This window comes from Salvelinus fontinalis, chromosome 3, assembly GCF_029448725.1.
Source record: "Salvelinus fontinalis isolate EN_2023a chromosome 3, ASM2944872v1, whole genome shotgun sequence".
NCBI classification, from domain to species: Eukaryota; Metazoa; Chordata; class Actinopteri; order Salmoniformes; family Salmonidae; genus Salvelinus; species Salvelinus fontinalis.
This window is the reverse complement of record NC_074667.1, coordinates 24,064,524-24,086,634: the sequence shown is the minus strand read 5'-3', so window position 1 is coordinate 24,086,634 and position 22,111 is coordinate 24,064,524. Positions and strand designations below refer to the sequence as shown.

General features: G+C 43.6%; 1 protein-coding gene across 8 annotated transcripts in view; it reads right to left on the bottom strand.

The window, feature by feature from the left end:
* LOC129841435 (disks large-associated protein 4-like) overlaps positions 1–22,111 on the bottom strand; it is a 243,014-nt gene that overhangs the window by 41,314 nt on the left and 179,589 nt on the right. For 7 of the 8 annotated variants that reach the window (XM_055909702.1, XM_055909727.1, XM_055909718.1 and 4 more), the window contains 4 exons: positions 10,584–11,995; positions 7,859–8,082; positions 3,975–4,070; positions 500–662 (listed from right to left, as the gene is read on the bottom strand). In XM_055909702.1, coding sequence (XP_055765677.1) covers positions 500–662; positions 3,975–4,070; positions 7,859–8,082; positions 10,584–11,995 — 1,895 coding nt within the window. The remainder of the gene's footprint in view (positions 1–499; positions 663–3,974; positions 4,071–7,858; positions 8,083–10,583; positions 11,996–22,111) is intronic. The other variant, XM_055909710.1, reaches the window with a different exon arrangement.

Genomic DNA, 22,111 nt, shown 5'->3' with positions numbered 1-22,111 from the left:
CACTGAAGGCTGTTATCAGAGTAATTGCCCATTTGACAAGGCAAACTCTCATTTCGAGGCAAAAGAGGGGCCTCTTGAAAATGACTTGAGTGATTTGCAGGTGGAATGAGTGGAATGAGCTAGGTGATTTTTGAGAGGTGTATAAATACTCTCTTCTACCTCATTAGAACAGAATCAACTGAGGTGGAGAATTGGAGAGCTAATGTTATACTTCACTCCAAAATCAAAATGTGTCCAATTAAATGTGCCGGAGTCTGGTGTAGAGATAATTCTCAGCCACCCTCCCATCTGCGCCTTCCTGCATCTAACTCCCTTTCTCTGTACATCCCCACTATTCTGTCACAAAAATAACTAAAAGTACGACAGGGGATCGGAAAAGAAGAAGAAAAAAAAGAGAGCCTAATGCTGAGATAAGCTCAAGTCCCACGCCAGTTGTATGATCCCAAAGACGCCCCCCCCCCCCCCCCCCCCCCACCCCCCATCACAGGTGACCTCTGACCTGGTCAATGCAGCTGCTCCTCCCCAGGGTGCTGCAGCCGCCACCCTGGCTGAAGTCCTCATCATCCCAGCGGGGGAACAGGGAGCCCCCCACCGGACCCCCCAGACAGTCCAGGTTGTCCAGGCTACGGTTGGTGGACAGCTCTCTCAGAGAGGGAAGACAGCTGAAGAGGACAGGAGGAGGAGGAGGGGAGGAGAGGATGGGAGGAGAGTTGACGTGAGAAGACAGGGGGATGATATCAGAGAGAAGGGAAGGAGAGGAGAGAATGAGCAAAGAATGGAGGAAGAGCCGAGAGGAGTGGGGAAAGGGGTTACGAAGGAAAGAAAGGGGAGCAGTAGAGGCGAGGGGCAGACAGGAGATGAAAGGAAGAGAAATCCAGTTAAGGTTGCTTCTCATCCCTGGTTCCATTCATTATCATTTTCATTACCTGTCAGCATCATTGCCCCTATCATGACACCTGTGAATAATGTTTCTCCCATCTCATCTCATTACAATAATATAACCCATATACCGTAGCCCTCAAACAATGCAAAGCCAATGATACACTTGTCAAGCATATGTAAAGTCTTATTCCACGCATCATGGTGCCAATATCAAAGAGTAGTACGGAAAACAATCCAAATTCACTTCATATCAGCAATAATGAATGTGATTACCAAAAGAGAACCTAGTATTTATTTGTCTTTGCTGGCCAACAGTGGTAGCGACATGACATTGCACTTTTCAAGTGATTGTGATGATCCTTCCGTACATACAGTTGAAGTCGGAAGTTTACATACACTTAGGTTGGAGTCATTAAAACTAATTTTTCAACCACTCCACAAATTGCTTGTTAACGAACTATAGTTTTGGCACGTCAGTTAGGACATCTACTTTGTGCATGACACAAGTAATTTTTCCAACAATTGTTACCAGACAGATTATTTCACTTATAATTCACTGTATCAAAATTCCAGTGGGTCAGAAGTTTACATAAACTAAGTTGACTGTGCCTTTAAACAGCTTGGAAAATTCCATAAAATGATGTCATGGCTTTAGAAGCTTCTGATAGGCTAATGGACATAATTTGAGTCAATTGGAGGTGTACTCTTGGATGTATTTCAAGGCCTACCTTCAAACTCGGTGCCTCTTTGCTTGACATCATGGGAAAATCAAAAGAAATCAGCCAAGTCTGGTTCATCCTTGGAAGCAATTTCCAAATGCCTGAAGATACCACGCTCATCTGTACAAACAATAGTACGCAAGTATAAACACCATGGGACCACGCAGCTGTCATACCGCTCAGGAAGGAGACACGTTCTGTCTCCTAGAGATAAACGTACTTTGGTGCGAAAAGTGCAAATCAATCCCAGAACAACAGCAAAGGACCTTGTGAAGATGCTGGAGGAAACGGGTACAAAAGTATTTATATCCACAGTAAAACGAGTCCTATATCGACATAACCTAAAAGGCCGCTCAGCAAGGAAAAAGCCACGGCTCCAAAACCGCCATAAAAAAGCCAGACTACGGTTTGCAACTGCACATGGGGACAAAGATCGTACTTTTTGGAGAAATGTCCTCTGGTCTGATGAAACAAAAATAGAACTGCTTGGCCATAATGACCATCGTTATGTTTGGAGGAAAAGGGGGGAGGCTTGCAAGCCGAAGAACACCATCCCAACCGTGTAGCACGGGGGTGGCAGCATCATGTTGTGGGGATGTTTTGCTGCAGGAGGGACTGGTGCACCTCCCAAAAGATGGTATCATGAGGCATGAAAATTATGTGGATATATTGAATCAACATCTTAAGACATCAGTCAGGATGGGTCTTCCAAATGGACAATGACCCCAAGCATACTTCTAAAGTGGTGGCAAAATGGCTTAAGGACAACAAAGTCAAGGTATTGGAGTGGCCATCACAAAGCTCTGACCTCAATCCTATAGAACATTTGTGTGCAGAACTGAAAAAGCGCGTGCGAGCAAGGAGGCCTACAAACCTAACTCAATTACACCAGCTCTGTCAGGAGGAATGGGCCAAAATTCACCCAACTTATTGTGGGAAGCATGTGGAAGGCTACCTGAAACATTTTACCCATGTTAAACAATTTAAAGGCAATGCTACCAAATACTGAGTGTATGTAAACTTCTGACCCACTGGGAATGTGATGAAATAAATAAAAGCTGAAATAAATCATTCTCTCTACTATTATTCTGACATTTCACATTCTTAAAATAAAGTGGTGATCCTAACTGACCTAAGATAGGGAATTTTTACTAGGATTAAATGTCAGGAATTGTGAAAAACTGAGTTTAAATGTATTTAGCTAAGGTGTATGTAAACTTCCAACTGTACAGTCATGACCGAAATTGTATGCTAAATAAATGGGATAATTCTATTATTTTATACAAATACAATTGCTCAGAGAAAGAGATTTTGTTTAAGTGGGTCGTTCCACCAATTCAAGTTGATCACATTTTTTCGGGGGATTTCACCTAATTTAATATTCTGTCATAAAGAGCACATGTTTAATTGAATTTAAAAACGAGTTTTCCCATCTCAGGAGGTTTAATAAAAAAAATACTATATTAAGTGCCTGGCAACTGCCAAATAAAGTAACAGGGTTGACCATAACAGGGTTGATGATTTAATCTTAAATCAGCCATAAATCCCCTTGTGACAGGGGTCAATGGAAGCGTATTGTGTGCAACAGGGAGTGGCAATTGAATGCAAGCTTCTCAAGGACATTTTCATTGTTAAAATACTAATTTCGTGGAACGAAAAAGGATAGGGGTCAAAATTATTGGCACCCCGGTTTTCAAACCTCCGGAACCCTCGCTTTGCGAGGATAACAACAAAGAAAGAAATTCATAAATTATGTAACCACAAAATAAACAATTTGCAATGGCCAGTACCCGGACTTGAACCCTATTGAAAACCTGTGATTTGAATTGAAGCGGGCAGTCCAGAAGTACAGATAATCAAGGATCTGGTAAGATTCTGTATGGATGAGTGGTTGAAGATCCCTACCAATGTGTTCTCCAATCTCAGAAAACATTTGAGAAAAAGGCTCAGTGTCATTATCCTAGCAACAGGATGGTGCCGGAGTATTGATAACAGGAGATCCAATCATTTTTAATAATATTTCTCTGAGCAATTGAGCAATATATATTTTTTTGTCATGACTGTACAGACGGGGATCCCAGCAATGGAAGGCGCCAAGCTGGGCATTGGCACTCCTTTATTTGGGAGGGGGGGTACTTCGTGTGAGGGCAGAGGGGGCAGTGGGGGAAGCAAATTAGTTTGGAGGAAAAGGCTGGTGTGGTGGGTGCCATGACGTTGGCATGGCGTTGGCACTCACGTGTAATGGGTAACCGAAGAGGTGGGCAAGACCTGGGGGGCAGGGGGAGGGGTGACTGATTGATTGGGGCAGCATCCAATCCAGTGCAAGCGTAAGCCTGCCACCTAATGGTGATTAGCTGGCTGCCTAGCACTGACCTGCCCAGTTGGTGCAGAGAGGACACACTGTGCAGAGGAGACCACAGTGCCTCCAGCTCCCCCTGCAGCATGGCGTAATCCAGGGCTCTGCTGCTCCTGCCAACCAGGGTGGAGCAGACCACGGAGGGAGAACAGGGGTTTGGCGTTTGGGTTTTGGCAGGGTGGGGGGGAGCAGGGTTAGAGTCATTTAGCATGCAGGTTTGACATCATTTACGTATTTTTATGACATGTACTTTTTTAAGCAACACTCCTGCTACTTTATCAAGGTTGTGTGTGTTGTCAATATCAACAAAAAGCTGCATCTATCATGACGTAACAGAATATATTCACTTTTGCTTTGTGTTTGCTTGGCCAGTATGCTTATAGCTTGTTGATTTGCTGCCTTCTTGTGGACTAAACGTTTACTGTATTCCTGTTCTTGTTACTCTTTTTAAAATGTTGTAGGTTTCCAAATAATGACCAGTCTGCAACAACACGTCCCTATGGAAATACATCTGTGCCAAATTCCATCATGCAAAGGTTTAGGATTTAATTGGCACACGTGTAATGCCATATAACCCTGACCTCAGGGAACATGGAGAACACAAACCATACCAACATCTTTTGTTCCTTCAAATCGAAGGAGACATTAGAGGAAACCGTAAACACAGCAGCTTGCTCATGGCTGATCCCATTCTCTGCGACTATTAATCAAAATGGGTTTCGATTCGTTTGTCATTATGTGAAAATGAATAGGACCCCCAATACACTGTCCCCCCCTGTGTCTAGCCCAGCGTGTGTCTGTCTGCTTCAGAAAGCATGTAATCGAGAGACAATGAACTAGAAACCCTAGTCAGTCTGTCAGGGGGCGAGGAGGAGACTATAGCCTAGTTTGTGGTGACTCACGATCTGTCTGTGCAGTAGCTGAAGGCGGCATCGTGTGTGTGATGTTCCGAAAATGTGACGGTAAGAGGACTCTATCCTTTCAGGCCAAGCCGCTACGTTGCGGAAATGTTAGTAAATCAACGGTGAGGAAACCATAATCGGAGCTCTGGCATGTGTAGGAGGCAGGAGTCTGACGGTGCTTAATCCCACGCGTGAGTGAGCACAGCTTGTCTGACTGTGTGTGTTAGTCTCTATGGTATGCAAGGCCTGTTTACTGGCATGCCAAAAGCTGGCAGCATGGCCGTCTCCTTCCTGCATGTCACAGCTCTGTTTTGAAATGGTGCCATGGGCTCAGTGTGTGTGTTTGTTTATGTGTTGTGTGTATGTCTGTGTATGTCTGTGTGTGTCTGTGTGTGTGTGTGTGTGTGTGTGTGTGTGTGTGTGTGTGTGTGTGTGTGTGTGTGTGTGTGTGTGTGTGTGTGTGTGTGTGTGTGTGTGTGTGTGTGTGTGTGTGTGTGTTGTGTGTATGTCTGTGTATGTCTGTGTATGTCTGTGTTTGTCTGTGTGTGTGTGTGTGCGCGTCTAAGAGGGAGTGAAAGGATGTGGATGTGTGGGTATGCTATGTGACATAGCCTTAGTCATCCTTCTCGAGCGGCGCAGCGGTCTGAGGCACTGCATCTCAGTGCTAGAGGCGTCACTACAGACACCCTGTTTCGAAATCCAGGCTGTATCACAACCGGCCGTGATTGGGAGTCCCACAGGGCAGTGCACCATTGGCCATTTGGCCGGTGTAGGCCATCATTGTAAATAAGAATGTGTTCTTAACTGACTTGCCTAGTTAAATAAAGATAAAATATACATCATGTGTCACGTTCCTGACCTGTTTTCTGTTGTTTTGTATGTGTTTAGTTGGTCAGGACGTGAGCTGGGTGGGAATTCTATGTTGTGTGTCTAGTTTGTCTGTTTCTATGTCAGCCTAGTGTGGGTTCTCAATCAGAGACAGATGGTAGTCGTTGTCTCTGATTGAGACTCATATATAGGAGGCTTGTTTTGTGTTGGGATTTTGTGGGTGTTTGTTACCTGTCTCTGTGTTTGTGTTCTGCACCAGATAGGTCTGTATCGGTTTTGCACATTTGTTATTTTGTATGTTGTTTGTAGTGTTTCACTTGTTCTTGTATTAAACATGTTGAACACTAGCCGCGCTGCACTTTGGTCCTCTCCTTCACCCCTGGAAGAAAACCATTACAGAAACACCCACCCAGCTCACGCCCTGACCAACTAAACACATACAAAACAACAGAAAACAGGTCAGGAACGTGACATCATGTAACTGTCTGCTTGCTTGTGGGAGTCTAAGAGCGAGTGAAAGGATGTGTGTATGCTATGTGACGTAGCCTTATTAATGCATATCCTATACAATGTAATTGAGTTGATAGTACACTGAACAAAAATATAAACGCAACTATTTAAAAGATTTTACTGAGTTACAGTTCCTATAAGGAAATCAGTAAATTGAAATCAATTAATTAGGCCCTTAATCAATGGATTTCCCATGACTGGGAATACATATATGCATATGTTGGTCACAGATACCTTGAAAAAAAGGATCAGAAAATCAGATCAGAAAACCAGTCAGTATCTGGTGTGAGCACCGTTTGCCTCATGCAGCGCGACACATCTCCTTCACATTGTTGAACAGGCTCTTGGTTGTGGCCTGTGGAATGTTGTCCCACTCCTTTTAAATGGCTGTGTGAAGTTGCTGGGTATTGGTGGGAACTGGAACACACGATCCAGAGCATCCCACACATGCTCAATGGGTAACGTGTCTGGTGAGTATGCAGGCCATGAGGGGATGGTGGTGGATGAATGGCACGACAATGGGCCTCGGGATATTGTCACGGTATCTCAGTGCATTCAAATTGCCAGCGATAAAATGCAATTGCGTTCATTGTCTGTAGCTTATGCCTGGCCATACCATAACCTGACCACCACCATGGGGCACTCTGTTCATAACGTTGACATCAGCAAACCGCTCATCCACAAGACGCCATACACGCTATCTGCCCAGTACAATTGAAACCCGGGATTCATCAATGTAGAGCACACTTCTCCAGCGTGCCAATGGCCATCAAAATTGAGCATATGCCCACTGAAGTCGGTTATGACGCCGAACTGCAGTCAGGTCAAGACCCTGGTGAGGACAATGAGCATGCAGATGAGCTTCCCTGAGAAGGTTTCTGACAGTTTGTGCAGAAATTCTTCGGTTGTGTAAACCAACAGTTTTATCAGCTGTCCGGGTGGCTGGTCTCAGACCATCCCGCAAGTGAAGAAGCCAGATGTGGAGGTCCTGGGTTGGCGTGGTAACACGTGGTCTGCGGTTGTGAGGCCCGGTTGTCAAATTCTCTAAAACGACATTGGAGGTGGATTATGGTAAAGAAATAAATGGACATTCCTCCAGTCATCATGTCAGTTGCGTGCTCCCTAAAAAATGTTGACATTTGTGGCATTGTGTTGCACATTTTAGAGTGGCCTTTTATTGTCCCCAGCACAAGGTGCACCTGTGTAATCATCATTCTGTTTAATCAGCTTCTTGATATGCCGATTGTCAGGGGGATGGATTATCTTGGCAAAGGACAAATGCTCACTAACAGGGATGTAAACAAATTTGTGCACAACATTTTTGAGAGAAGCTTTTTATGCGTATGGAACATTTCTGGGATATTTTATTTCAGATCATGAAACTTGGGACCAACACTTTACATGTTGCATTTATATTTTTGTTCAGTGTAGTTTGGGTTTGCGTCAATTTGAATGTGTTATAAAGTCTACAAACTCTATGTCAGCAAGGCAGTATTGATCAAATCCATGTGGGATACTTTAGCGCTGAGCTTACTTGTCATGCCAGAATTGATATTAGCACGGGTTGCCTTCCAATTGAAAGTCTACATGTTAGTATGCTGACATGAATGCATGTTTGCCTGAATTAATGTCCATGTGGGATACTTTGGTGTTGAGCTTACTTGCGTGACGGTAGCTGGTCGCTCAGAGACTGCTGGGTGGCCCTGAGGTAGCTCTGGCGGCGGGCGGCCATTTTGGGCGAGGGCTTGATGCTGCCGTCTGAGTCGTCGCTGTCCTCCAGGTCACCCATGGCCTTCACGTAGCTGCCACTCCGCATGCGCCTGCATGGGATCTCGTTGGCTCCGGCTCCTCCACCGCTGCGACCCAGCGTGTTACTCCAGTCCCCCTACAAGCAGCAGCCCATATATATTCTTATATATGACAATATACCATTATGTCATTTATATTGAGATGATCGTGTGTGTATTGTGATATTCATATAATATAATTTGTTTTGCTGAATTCATTCAGTAATCTAAAGTATCTACAGTATGTTCTAAAGACCCACAACAGATCCCTGAGGGACACCGTCCTACTTTTCTTGACCATAGCTATGGTGTTATCGATTGCACATGTAAATAAACGTTTTGAATAACGTGACCAACTCCTCCCTCAATATCTTTACTTTTAAAACCAAGTAAAAACAATTTGTATCAAAAGAATTCTATGGGTAGACATCTATTTTTTTTAAAAGCATGTTAATGTCACATGGATAAATGTCAAGACATAAAGTCAGGCTGATAAAATGGAAGATGCACAGTAATCCTACCAAACTGGTCGACTGGGCCATATCTTAGTGAAATAAACTGAGGAAACTGAAAAACAAGACAAGCTGACAGACAGTGGAGTTATAGTAACTAACACTCAAATGGTCCAACACATATAGTAGGTTTATTGTAGTCACAAGGCTACACGTTTTATGTTTCAAACCTGAAAAACTGTCTGGACAGCAAATATATTTGTTGGAATGTTTAACCCTATAAGTGCCAACAGGCGTCAATTTTGACCCTCAAGTGGTCAAAAAATACCATTTCAGACAACCCCCCCCCCCCCCCCCCACACACACAATTTACCATGATTTCTGTGTTTACATAAGAATGTATATTTTGTGCACTTGTTTTGCGTGGCTAAACTGAAAAGGTAGACTCAGTAGTAAACTTAGTGATAAAAGCACCACATTTGTACCCTGAAAAGATATAGACATAGAATAACATAGTATCATAACAAGGTCATAATACCCATAAAACCTACCGGTCAAACAGCGAAATGGTTCCAATAGTCCCCCCCCCCCCCCCCCCAAAAAAGCCATATTACAACCTATGTGTTGTGATAATTGCGTTGTTTGCTCTATAACCTGTTAGTTCATATGCATTGCGACCGGGATATATATATAGGCCTAAAGGCCGAGACAATAAGAAGACACATTGGCAGAATAAATTCAACCACACCTTTGTTTTATCACAAAACCGGATAGCAACCTCTGTCCAGTGAAGTCCACAAAGCATATTGCATGTACAGTAACAGACACTCACATGACCTACAGCATGGTGCTGCTAAAATCCCCTATGGAAAAAATGAATGGTGGTAAAACGATTGGAACCATTTCACTGTTTGACCTCTAGGTTTTATGGGTATTATGTGGGGCTCTATGCAGTGGTGTAAAGTACTTAAGTAAAAACACTTTAAAGTGATACTTAAGTCGTTTTTTGGGGTATCTGCGCTTTACTATTTATATTTTGGGCAACTATTACTTCACTAAACTAAATTATGTCTGAGTGTTGGAGTGTGCCCCTGGCTATTTGTCAATAAAAAAAACAAGAAAAACAAATGCCTTCTGGATTGTTTATATAAGAAATTTGAAATTATTTTTACATTTTTACAAGTACATTTTAGCAATTCCATTTACTTTTGAAACTTACGTATATTTAAAACCAAATAAAGACTTTTACTCAAGTAGTATTTTACTGGGTGACTTTTACTTGAGTCACTTTCTATTAAGGTATCTTTACTTTTACTCAAGTATGACAATTGAGCACTTTTTCCACCACTGGCTCTATGGAGCTACCCCAGATTTGGCCCCTGGGGGGGCGTGGCAGCCCCTGTAACTATAAAATACCAAAAAAACACAAACATATATTTAGCATGCAGTCAATGTCTCTCTATACCAAATTGAGAGTCTCATCTTTTAGATGCAATAGGAACTGAATTGATAGCCCATAGCATTCCAAAGTTAGAGCTAAGAGTCTGATGGCACCGGCGCCCATATCGCCTATATCGCTGGCCATCTTAGGTCATACCAGTAGGTCAGATTAGCTGTTTGCCAATTTTTCAGCCTCTGAGTATCACAGAAACAAAACACTTTGAATGAATAACGACACATGTTCATAACAAGTGGCTATGGATGAAATTTATCAAAATATCTGTTTTGATATGGAGAGATAGCCTTGTACTTCTTCTCAAATTTCAAAAGGTCTTCTGGAGCTACCAAATCGCCCACAACAGCCTCCATGTTTTGATGAAATTGATCAAAATAACCATACAAAAACGTTTATTTTGAAACATCATATTTGACTCTAAATGTGTAATTATTTTCAAAATATATGCTTATTTTGGGGAATTTAAACTATTTACTTGTGTTACAAAATGTTAACAAAAGAAAAAGTGTTATTGTTTGACAGAAAGTGTATTTTTGTCATATTTTTCAATTTGGGGTAAAAAAATGACCCCTTTTAACATCTAAATATGTTGCCGCTTTTAGGTTTAAGTGTCCACTATGCCTTATTCTATCTCTCCACAATTTCTTTATGTCCAGCACATTTCGACAGACATTCTTTAGATACTACTCACCTGTCGGCCCACTTGCAGGTAGTGGCAGGCCAGCTCCTGCTGGCACGACTTGGACTTGAGCATGGACCGGTCCAGGGTCGCCGAGTGGCCCTTCTGCAGCACCTGTCTGGGCTGACCCAGGGTCAGTGTCGACCACGAACCCCCCTTCATAAAGTCATTACTGTTCACCCCCATGCTGATCCCACCTCCACCTCCTCCTCCGCCCCCACCTCCGCCCCCGGGTCCTGGCAGTGCCTGTTGATACTTTATGACCTCGTTGTTGCTCTTGGATGAGCTGATGGTGTTGTATCCGCTGTGGACCACGTAGCGGCTCTGGTGCCCCTGCTGCTGCTGTAGTGCCCCCTGCTGGGAATCGTAGGCAGTACCGTGGGTGGCGTGCTGGGTGGCATGCGCTGTGGGTCGTCCCAGTGTCATGGCTATGGGGTTGCGGTAGTTGCTGAGGTCAGCACTGTCCAGGTCGTCCGAGCTCCAGTAGCCCGACATGTTGGAGCGCGGCCGCCGCTTGCCCGTCCCGCCCCCGTCTGACTTGGACCCGCCCCGGTCTTTGCTCTTGGCTCGCTGGTCCCGCTTCCCACCATCCTCGGTCCCGGATGAGGTCCCGCCGCTGCCACTTCCTGCACCCGAACGCCCGTTGACACCCTTGAGGTTGTGGCCATCCATGGACTGTGACTTGGCGAAGAGCTTCTGGACAGAGCACACCAGGTTACGGATGCGCCCGGGGCTGTCGGTGCGCTGCTTGGAGGCGGCGGAGAGGGCGGCCGATGTGCTCCGGTGGAACTGCAGTGTACTGAAGCCATCTCTGGGCCCCCCAGGCAGCTGCTTGTCCAACTGGTCCAGCAAGTTAGGCGCCAGCTGCCGGTTCATCTTGGCCCCGCCGGAGATGGTGGCAGAACCGCTGGTGATCATGGACCCCCGACCGCTCTGCAGGCCCCCCATGCCACTCGAGCCATGCATCCCTATGCCCATTCCCATGCCCATGGACATGGAGGTGCCCAGGGTTCCCGTGCTAATGCCCCCGATGCTGTCCCCCTGCGGCGGGGAGAAGTCGGACGGGTCGTAGTGGGCGTTGTAATGGATGCGGGGGAAGGTGCTGCTGTTGGACAGCTGGTTGTTGAGGGGGAGAGAGTAGTCCGGGGGCAGGGAGCCCTGATTGTAGTGGTGGTCCACAGAGGGGTTGTAGTGGTGCGGGTCCATGGTGCCGTAGTGGTCCATGCTGGTGGGGCTGAGAAGGTAGGGGCTCCGAGGCAGTGTGGAGGCCTGGTGGGGGTACAGGGGCTCCGGGGGGCCATGGGTGGGGTCGCAGGAGTCGGAGCGATTGCGGTTGGCTCCTAACCCTTTCATGTTGGTCAGGAGGGGCCCCCTTCTAGAAGACTCCCCAGCCAGGGAGAGACGAGAGGCCTGGAGGATGACTCCTGGAAAACAGAGAGAGAGAGCGAGAGAGAGCGAGAGAGAGCGAGAGAGAGCGAGAGAGAGCGAGAGAGAGCGAGAGCGAGAGAGAGAGGGGGTTGGGTCAGCTTCTACCCAGACACACACCATTTCTTACATGCAATACATAAGCACAGGCAAACAAACACCCCCATTTATGCTCACAGACAGACTAGCACTGTAAAATATTTTCATCTCAATGAGCTAACACCCCACAGCCTCCCACGGAGAACACCAGTCTTCAAATGTTAAAATGTTGGAAATAGATAGGAACAACGAGACTAGAAGCAATGCAACGTTGCGACCAGTGGGTCAGAAGGTTTGTTTCGTCCACAATTGCTGGCAGCCACAAACAGCTACATCCATGGCATTGTAGAGTTATACTTTCAACTGACGAGAGCCACAGAAAACAACACAAGGAAAACTGTGACTATTGGCAATTCATCTCTCCTTATCAACATTTCTTGACAAGATAATCATAACCTGACATTGTAATCTGATTGAAGAAGAGAGAGAGAGAGAGTGTGTGTGTACGTAATGTGTGTGTGGATAGTGTGCGTTTTTGTGGTGCGTGCATGGGGATGGGATACAATTTGATTTGATTTGATGTCGTTGTCATTGCTCTCAGCATAGCATGAGCTGTGGGTTGGCAGCGCACTACATTGCTGCCTGCCATAAGTTGAGGGACAGTGTCTGACAGACCAATCAACCTGCACATGTACTCACTCTACTGTATGCTTATTGTTATTGTTACTGCTGTCCCGTTGACAATTTTGATTCTCATTTTTAAAATTTATATTGTAAATATCCAAAATATGCTTTGGCAATATGTACATTGTTACGTCATGCCAATAAAGCAAATTGAATTGCATTGAGAGAGAGAGAGAGAGCGAGAGAGTGTGTGTACGTAATGTGTGTGTGGGTAGTGTGCGTTTTTGTGGTGCGTGCATGGGGATGGGATGTCGTTGTCATTGCTCTCGGCATAGCATGAGTAGCCAGCTAAACACATCAAGACATCCCTTTTTTCCCTCTCACACGTTCAACATCAAACCTCCCCCTTGCTTCTGTTCCACTCTGATAGCAACACCTCCTGCTACCAACTATCCTCCACAGCCGGGAGGTACCCAGTGCCTTATCACCAGGAGAGCCCTTACCTCCGGGTAGACCCCTCCCTTCTCCCAGCTTCCCATCTGTCTCTTCCTCGCCAGTCTCCAATACATGAGAGCTTTTCCAGCGGGCATCCCTGGCACGGGGCACCAAGACTGGCACGCCCAGTGGTATTGTGATGAGGGTTAAGAGGATTGGTGGCAGGGGGTGGCAGATGGGGATTGGCTGGTAAATAAAGAAATACAGACTAACTGTCTCTGTCTCCTGTGTCTCTATATGCGCTCTCAAAAACTGCAGGTACCTACGGACACAATAAGCTCCTTTACAACCTCTTGTGGGATACAATCATTTGGTGTAAACATAAAATGCTTTGACCATGTTGTTGCTACAGTATGGTGTTGACAGACTGTGTACAGATTGTCTGTACTGCACACACTTTTTATTCCGCTCAAAGAGATCTCACCTACTGTAGTTTATGGCTGTGGGCACAAGGCCAAGGCCAGGACAGTACTGGATATGAAAGGACACCAATCAGAATTGATCTTTACCCTGGAGTGAGTTTTTGACTACAAACACTTTCTGATTGGCTATAACGGACTAGTTACAGGGGAAAACAAACTTGTATAGTTAGAGGGGAACAACAGTCTGGATGGAGGGTGCAGCACATTGCTTCAGCTCCAACAGTCACAGGAGGAGGCAGCAATTCACAGATTATTTAATAGCAGTAAAAGTGAGCATTCAGTTGAAATACATTAGTAATAAAATGTGTTCAATTTTCCACAACAATCGACTCTACAATATTTGAATAACTGTAGCGACTGTTTTATTAACGGTACCATGCCAGGTCTTTATGCACAAATAAGCAATTGCGTGACTATTTACTACACAATGCTATGTCAAACAACAGAGTCCCTGTGATAATAGAGTCTTGCTTCTTGGAAAAGTCAACAATCATTTGTGTAAAGCAAAAACCAAGAATGATCACCAAAAATGTGTACCCCTTTGGGTCCCCAGGACCAGGGTTAAGAAACACTGCCCTAAGGAGCTGCTTGGCCTTTAAAACACCGATGGTGTGTTTAGTTGGTAAAACGTCTTGCCATGTTTTGCGACAGTGTACTGAACCACATGTTATCTTACAACTGAGACACGTTTGCTCGATGGGCATGAAGGGGTGTGGACTGGAGGCAGCTAATTCCTGGCTTGCTTAAAATCCGGCTGAAGTGGAGAGCGCACTATACACAGTCACCCAATCAACAGCAGGCGTTACAATACTCCTCAATGTTCTGTTCACATGAACCTTTGCTACATTTCTCTCTTTCTGAATGCAGCAGGTGTAGTAGGCCAAAGGTATTTTAGTCGGGATACATAGTAGGTGTACACTGTATATTTAGTGGTATTAAAAGTATTGAACGGGGGAGTAGGTTTTTATCGGGGTGTATGTATCGAAGGTGTATGCATTTAGTGAGTGTGTGTTTATAGGGAATGGGTGTGGATCTGCAACTCAAAAGAACGGGGATTTCTGCTACTTTACAATTGAAAATGGACTTGAACAGCAAAGTGAAGGGAATTAAACAAGTTAAGTTTAAGCCTGTAGCCGTACGTTTAGTTTGGTGTGTTTTATGTTTTACACATGTATGGGGTCAATAACGAGTATCTAATACACTGCAAGTTGTGTTATCAATGATTTCTTGGATGCAAAAATGGTCAGATTAATCTATTTGGTGAATGGTTAAATCAATAAATAAAAAGGTGGAACTGTCTCTAGTCTGTTGTCTCTTGTGGCTTACTACACACTCTGAAAAAGTGTCAGGGTGCTGTTTTTGATGTCTGATAGCATGGTCCTCTGTAGCTCAGTTGGGAGAGCATGGTGCTTGCAATGCCAGGACAGTGGGTTTGATTCTCGGGACCATCCATCCTTAAATTGTGTACACGCACGACTAAGTTGCTTTGGATAAAAGTTACTGTTAAATGGTATATATTATTATATCAAAATGTTATATCAAGTTGATAGCTCTGACCAACTAATAAAAGTGCATTGGATTCTGACTGAGGACAGGACAAGAGCATAATGGCTCATGCAGAAAGAGCTCATTTGGCTGACGAAATTGCGTCATTTATTCAATGTAACTAGGGTGGAAATAATATAAGGTATACATTTTCTTACTCTCCATTAAATAATCTCATGCCTTGTTTGCCCATAAAGAGGGAAGCGGGAAAATAGGATAAGTGTACTACCACGCTGACTGAAAATGATAGCAACAGACAAATAAATCACACATTGTATCTCAATTCATTTACAGCCCCACGTAAATGGAGTGTGATTTTCTAGCAGGCAAATGAGATGAATGATTCGGAAGGTGCAGCTAGAATACACGCACACATACACACAGGCGCACGTGAACGCATTCACAAACAGGAAAGAATGCACGCGCACACACACACACACACACACACGCTGGATAACCCAGCTCCCAGAGAGTAGCCTAACTCATCCCTACACGCTAACGATTGGCTTTGCGCATCTCTCCCCACACAACCGACTGCAACTTCTATCCCACCGCAATTAGCATGCGACAGACTCATGCTCATTTAACGTGATTATCAGAGAACTGTTTAAATACAATCTTTCCGCTGATAGATAGCCCAGAGGGTCAACTCCTCACTATCAATTCACAGCACATTTAGCTGACTGTCACATATCGCATCCTGCCACACTGCTTGGCTTGGCTTAGCGTTGCCTCCTGAATGCTAATCAGCGTTGTCCTCTGTGACAAGCATAAGACATGTGCTGTAGTGGAGGGTATACGCAGGGATACACCATTTACCTTAATATTTGTGGCCATTGCATGTACTCACTTCTTAATCCCCACAATCAATGTTAAAAAATGTTGTTGTCACTGAGCAAATTTCAGGTCTGCTGAGCACAAACTTGAACTTTGTGAAAATGATGTGCAACTTCTAGCGCTCGTTTACTAGTGAACACTGAGGATGTACCTGCTTTAAGGTACAGTTTCAGACAGTGGTCAAGTAGACTACTGTGGCTATTTGATCATAATGTAGGCCTACCAGAGGGGCCTACCATCAAAAACAATGGAGAAAATATATCCCATAACATTTTAACTTGGAAATAGATGTTCTATAATTTCGCCTACAGTAGCAGCAATGTGTGGCGTTCAATGTAGGCCTACATTCCATGATCCTTTTGGGCTTGACATTAACATGTTTATCCACTCGTACCTTCAGACAAGGAGGTGACTGAAGGTGGAGGTATACACTATATCAATTAATAAGGCGGATAGAACAGATCAGAATGTTTAGCTTAAAATGTTGATCAACTATTATTTTTCACAGTTTAAGCGCAACAATGAGCACATGGCGGTAAGTACAAATGTTCCAAAATGCAATTTGCAGAAAAACACTTTTCTAGAATTTGCACTGTACATGCGAGCAGTTTCCTGGATAGAGATAGAAATATCTGATAGAAATTTAGAAAGAGGGGAGATCTAAAGATGCAACTATTCTATCATGGGTTGCTACCATGACTAGGATAATGGCTTTGGCTTAGACAACAAAAGAAAGTTGATTTGAAAACCAATAGACAGGAGACCGCATATACAATACAATATCAACTCGTCTGTAAAAAATTGGAATCTGCACTTGTATGTCAATGATACTTGTGTGTTGTGTATGCTATTGCACCCACGGTCAACCAGGCTCCCATCTCAACTACAGTCTGCCTTCATTGTGTAACAGAGAAACTTTATTGACCTGAAAGGAGTATTGAATGCAGGTAAAACTAAATATATGTTGTTCTCTAGACCACATAAAACTAACTCTGATGATGGAATACAGTGCCCTTTAGGAAAGTATTCAGACCCCTTGACTTTTTCCAAATTTTGTTACGTTACAGCCTTATTCTAAATTGGATTTTTAAAAATCCTCAGCAATCTACACAAAATACCCCATAATGAAAAAGTAAATAAAAAAAACAGAAACGCCTTATTTACATAAGTATTCAGACCCTTCGCTATGAGACTCGAAATTCAGCTCAGGTGCATCCTGTTTCCATTGATCATCCTTGAGATGTTTCTACAACTTCATTGGAGTCCACCTGTTGTAAATTCAATTGATTGGACATTATTTGGAACGGCACATATCTGTCTTTATAAGGTCCTGCAGTTGACAGTGCATGTCAGAGCAAAAACCAAGCCATGAAGTTCGAAGGCAATGTCAGTAGCGGCCTGAGACAGGATTGTGTTGAGGCACAGATCTGGGGAAGGGTACCAAAAAATGTCTGCAGCATTGTAGGTCCCCAAGAACACAGTGGCCTCCATATTTCTTAAATGGAAGAAGTTTGGAACCATCAAGACTCTTCCTAGAGCTGGCCGCCCAACCAAACTGAGCAATTGTGGGTGAAGGACCTCGGTCAGGGAGGTGTCCAAGAATCAGATGGTCACTCTGACAGAGGTCTAGTTCCTATGTGGAGATGGGAGAACCTTCGAGAAGGACAACCATCTCTGCAGCACTCCACCAAATCAGGCCTTTATGGTAGAGTGGCCAGACGGAAGCCACTCCGCAGTAAAAAGGCATGTCAGCCCACTTGGAGTTTGCCAAAAGGCATCTAAAGACTCTCAGACCATGAGGAACAATATGCTCTGGTCTGATGAAACTGAATGCCTGTCACGCCCTGATCTCTTTCACCTGTCTCTGTGATTGTCTCCACCCACCTCCAGGTGTCACCTGTTTTCCCCATTAGTCCCCGGTGTATTTATCCCTGTGTTTCCTATCTCTCTTTGCCAGTTCGTCTTGTTTTACCAAGTCAACCAACGTTTCTCCTAGCTATTTTTCCAGTCTCTGTTTTTCCCTAGCCCTCCTGGTTTTATCCCTTGCCTGTCCTGACGCTGTATCTGCCTGCCTGACCACTCTGCCTGTTCTGACCTCGAGCCTGCCTATCGCTTTGTACTGTTTGGACTCTGACCTGGTTTATGAACTCTCTCCCGTCCCCGACCTGCCTTTTGCCTACCATTTCTGTTATAATAAATATTGGAGCTCAACCATCTGCCTCCTGTGTCTGCATTTGGGTCTCGCCTTGTGCCCTTATAATGCCAAGTGTATGACTGCCAAGCGTGGAACCATCCCTACGGTGAAGCATGGTGGTGGCAGCTTCATCCCGTGGTGATATTTTTCAGCGGCAGGAACTGGGAGACTAGTCAGGATAGAGGGAAAGATGAGCGAAGTACAGAGAGATCCTTGATGAAAACCTGCTCCAGAGCGCTCAGGACATTAGACTGGGTCGAAGGTTCACCTTACAACAGGACAACAACCCTAAGGACACAGCCAAGACAACGCAGGAGTGGCTTCGGGACAAGTCTCTCAATGTCCTTGAGTGATTTACACAACATGCCTACCATTTTGAAGATGCTAAATATTTTTTATTTTGAAAAAAAAAACGGAACTTGAGCGTGCATAACTATTAACTCCCCCAAAGTCAATACTTTGTAGAGACACCTTTTGCAGCAATTACAACTGCAAGTCTCTTGAGGTATATCTCTACAAGCTTGGCACATCTAGCCACTGGGGTTTTTACCCATTCTTCAAGGCAAAACTGCTCCAGCTCCTTCAAGTTGGATGGGTTCCGCTGGTGCACAGCAATCTTTAAGTCATACCACAGATTCTCTGTTGGATTGAGGTCTGGGCTTTGAATAGGCCATTCCAAAACATTTAAATGTTTCCCCTTAAACCACTTTAATATTTCTGTAGCAGTATGCTTAGGGTCATTGTCCTGCTGGAAGGTGAACCTCCGTTCCATTCTCAAATCTCTGGAAGACTGAAACAGGTTTCCCTCAAGAATTTCCCTGTATTTAGCACCATCCATCATTCCTTCAATTCTGACCAGTTTCCCAGTCCCTGCTGATGAAAAACATGCCACCACCATGCTTCACTGTGGAGAGGTTGTTCTCGGAGTGATGAGAGGTGTTGGGTTTGAGCCAGACATAGCGTTTTCCTGGCCAAAAAGCTCAATTTTAGTCTCATCTGACCAGAGTACCTTCTTTCATCTGTTTAGGGAACACCAAAAAGTGTTTGCTTATATTTTTCTTTAAGCAATGGCTTTTTTCTGGCCACTCTTCCATAAAGCCCAGCTCTGTGGAGTGTACGGCTTAAAGTGGTCCTATGGACAAATACTCCAATCTCCGCTGTGAAGCTTTGCAGCTCCTTCAGGGTTATCTTTGGTCTCTTTGTTGCCTCTCTGATTAATACCCTCCTTGCCTGGTCCGTGAGTTTTGGTGGGCGGCCCTCTCTTGGAAGGTTTGTTGTGGTGCCATATTCTTACATTTTTTAAATAATGGATTTAATGGTGCTCCGTGGGATGTTCAAAGTTTCCCTGACCTGTTTGGAGTGCTCCCTGGTCTTCATAGTGTTGCTTGCTTGGTGATGCCCCTTGATTAGTGATGTTTCAGACTCTGTGGCCTTTCAGAACAGGTGTATATATACTGAGATCATGTGACAGATCATGTGACACTTAGATTGCACACAGGTGGACATTATTAACTAATTATGTGACTTCTGAAGGTAATTGGTTGCACCAGATCTTATTTAGGGGCTTTATAGCAAAGGGGGTGAATACATATGCACCCACCACTTTTCAGTTTATTATTATTATATATTTTTTCACTTCACCAATTTGGACTATTTTGTTTATGTACATTACATGAAATCCAATTAAAAATCAATTTAAATACAGGTTGTAATGCAACAAAATAGGAAAATTCGCCAAGGGGGGTGAATACTTTTGCAAGGCACTGTACCCAAGAAGACTCTATGCTGTAATCGCTGCCAACGGTGCTTCAACAAAGTACTGAGTAAAGGGTCTGAATACTTATGTAAATGTAATATTTCAGTTTTTTTTAAATATAAATGAGCAAACATTTCTAAAAACCTGTTTTTTGCTTTGTCATTATGGGGTATTGTGTGTAGGTTGATGAGCGATTTTTTTTAATTTATTTTTTTAGCAATTTTACAATAAATCTGTAACGTAAAAAGGTCAAGGGGTCTGAATACGAAGGCACTGTATGTACTTTGAAGGGTGTCCTTATTGATCGTGTTCATGCTTACACATATCTGGGCATCTGGATAGATGAAAATCTGTCTATTAAAAAGCATATTGATGAGTTAGTTAAGAAGCTACGAGTAAAAATGGGCTTCTTCTATAGAAATAGGTCCTGCCTCTCGCTACATAGTAGAAAGCAGATTATTCAGTCGACGTTCCTATTGGTCCTACATTATGGCGACATCATCTATATGAACACAGCAGCCACTTCATTAACGCCGCTAGATGCAGTTTATCATGGAGCACTGCGCTTTATTACGGGTGACAGTTTTAGTACTCATCACTGCATTCTCTACCAGAAAGTCGGTTGGCCCTCTTTGATATCACGTAGCCTGATGCATTGCTATGTTTTCATTTATAAAGCCCTTTTACATAAAAGTCACACTGTACCGAACATCATTACTTAACTTTAGACATACGAGTTGCCACACCCGGTCACAGAGATGGCCAACTGTGTCCTTTGGTCTCTACTGAGTTAGGTAAATCAGCTTTTAGTTTTATTGCACCCTTTTGTCTGGAACAACCTTCAAAATGTTCTTCAATTTGATGTTTCAGTGCCTCGAGGGCAATTCAGAAAGCTGATTGAGGACCTCATTACTGATGAATGTGTTTTTTTTATGACCGTGTTTGTCTTTCTGCTTTCATTTTTGATTCATATTTTGATGTGTATATTTACTGTAATTTATGTAATTCATCTGTAAAAATGAGCATGGTCTCAGTATGACTCCCCGATAAAATAAAGGTAAAAAAACAAATATATAAATAAAAAATAATTTCTTCAATGTTTCTATGGTGGGATTTTGGATAAAGGCTACTTTGAAGTAATATAAGACCTTATAATATTAAGTAAAACGCCCAGGTTTCAAACAATTAAGGAACAGAAACAATATAGTGATGATAATGATAGGGCTAACCGTCTTCTGGTCAATGGAAAAGCTTTCCCAAACACCATCTCAATTAAATGTTAACTAGCTACAAAGCAGTCTATGCCTACCTGGCAGAATGATATCATGATTATTACATCAATCCAGTGGCCATTTGTTTTGCAAACGGCATCTCATGTGCGCTCCAGAAACACCACTAACCAAACAACAGTACTAGGTGCCTGCACAGTTTAATTAAAGGGTAACTACACTCAAATATATTCAATGTTTCTACAAACCTCAAAAGCAGTCTCTTGATGTGTTTTAAGCATTGTTGTGGACTTATAACATCCAATGTGTCTGTTTTTCTATTAAAAAAGTGTGACTTTGAGAACAAACACCTGAAAGAAATAAATCAAATCTGAAACCTTGGAATTTCTGACTCAGTTGACAGCCTCATTTAAATAGAAGACCTACTATTAGCATACTGCCACAGTAACGCTTGGATTGGCCTGACTGTGAAAAACCAATATGAGATGAATAATTTTAGTTAGTTCAGAGTGTATGTCACTGTTTGTCATATCATTTTTTACACAGGGTCCCGTTTGGGATTTTTTTTTGTAGCAAAATTAGAATATACCCACTTCTCCAGGAGCCTCTACACTACTGATTAGGCCCAAATAGTGTCAATGTGCAGACTGCCAGTGAAGACACACAAACATTTCTGAAGATTTAATGGAGTCAATATGCAGTACGGGATGAGAAAGACTCCTTTTAATTATATTTAGGTCACTTCCAATATAACTTCACATACTGCGTCATTGGCCTAGTTAGTCTACTCCGAGAAGCCCTCTTTTTGGAATAGACTTGGGTTAGGTATTTTTAAGGGACTTGGCGTGCTTATTGCTCTGCCTTGCATTGGCCTAGATGGTGATGATGATATATCTGAACAACCCAGAAAGACAGAAGAGGCTGGGCCGAACGAGTCCAGGTGAAACATTTATTTGTTTAAAAGCACGACACGA